This window comes from Crocuta crocuta, unplaced genomic scaffold (assembly GCF_008692635.1).
Source record: "Crocuta crocuta isolate KB4526 unplaced genomic scaffold, BGI_CrCroc_1.0 C27449266, whole genome shotgun sequence".
In the NCBI taxonomy this organism is placed as follows: domain Eukaryota; kingdom Metazoa; phylum Chordata; class Mammalia; order Carnivora; family Hyaenidae; genus Crocuta; species Crocuta crocuta.
Window position 1 is genome coordinate 1 of NW_027544956.1, and position 462 is coordinate 462.

Sequence of the window (462 nt, forward strand, 5' to 3'; positions counted from 1 at the left end):
GCTAAGGCTGTGTGGCCTCACAGGGTCCTGGGTCGGCTTCAGCTTCTTGGGGTGGAGGGCACGGGTCTGCTTGATTCTTGATGTAAGCTTTGCTCCCTAGCACCCAGCCCAGAGAGGGCCAATACCTTGGCCCGGGGAGCAGAGTCTGTGGTCTTCATAGACAGACCTGACTTCTTTGATTACCCAGACTCAGACCAAGCCAGGCTCCTGGCCGTGGCCCAGTTTATTGGAGAGAAACCTGTCATCTTTGTTAACTCAGGTATGAACCAGCGTGAGAAGGCAGCCTTCCTTGCCAGGGTCTGGAGAAGAGCTGCCCTTGACCCTTCAGTTGGAGAGTCCAGGGTCCCCATCTCCTCCTCCTTGTCTAACAGGATCCAACTCTGACTTCCATCACATCCTGCTGGGTGCTCTGGTAGTGGCCTTCCTCTTCCTGCTTTTCCAGTTCTGCACACACATGTAAGC

At 55.2% G+C, this 462-nt stretch overlaps 1 protein-coding gene across 1 annotated transcript; it reads left to right on the forward strand.

The window, feature by feature from the left end:
* Positions 1 to 81: 81 nt before the first annotated feature.
* CUNH16orf92 (chromosome unknown C16orf92 homolog) lies at positions 82 to 460 on the forward strand (the record flags this gene model as incomplete). Its single annotated transcript, XM_077748977.1, has 2 exons — positions 82 to 259; positions 372 to 460. Coding segments are annotated over 2 exons (267 nt in total), but the record flags the coding sequence as incomplete, so codon positions are not given.
* Positions 461 to 462: the final 2 nt, after the last annotated feature.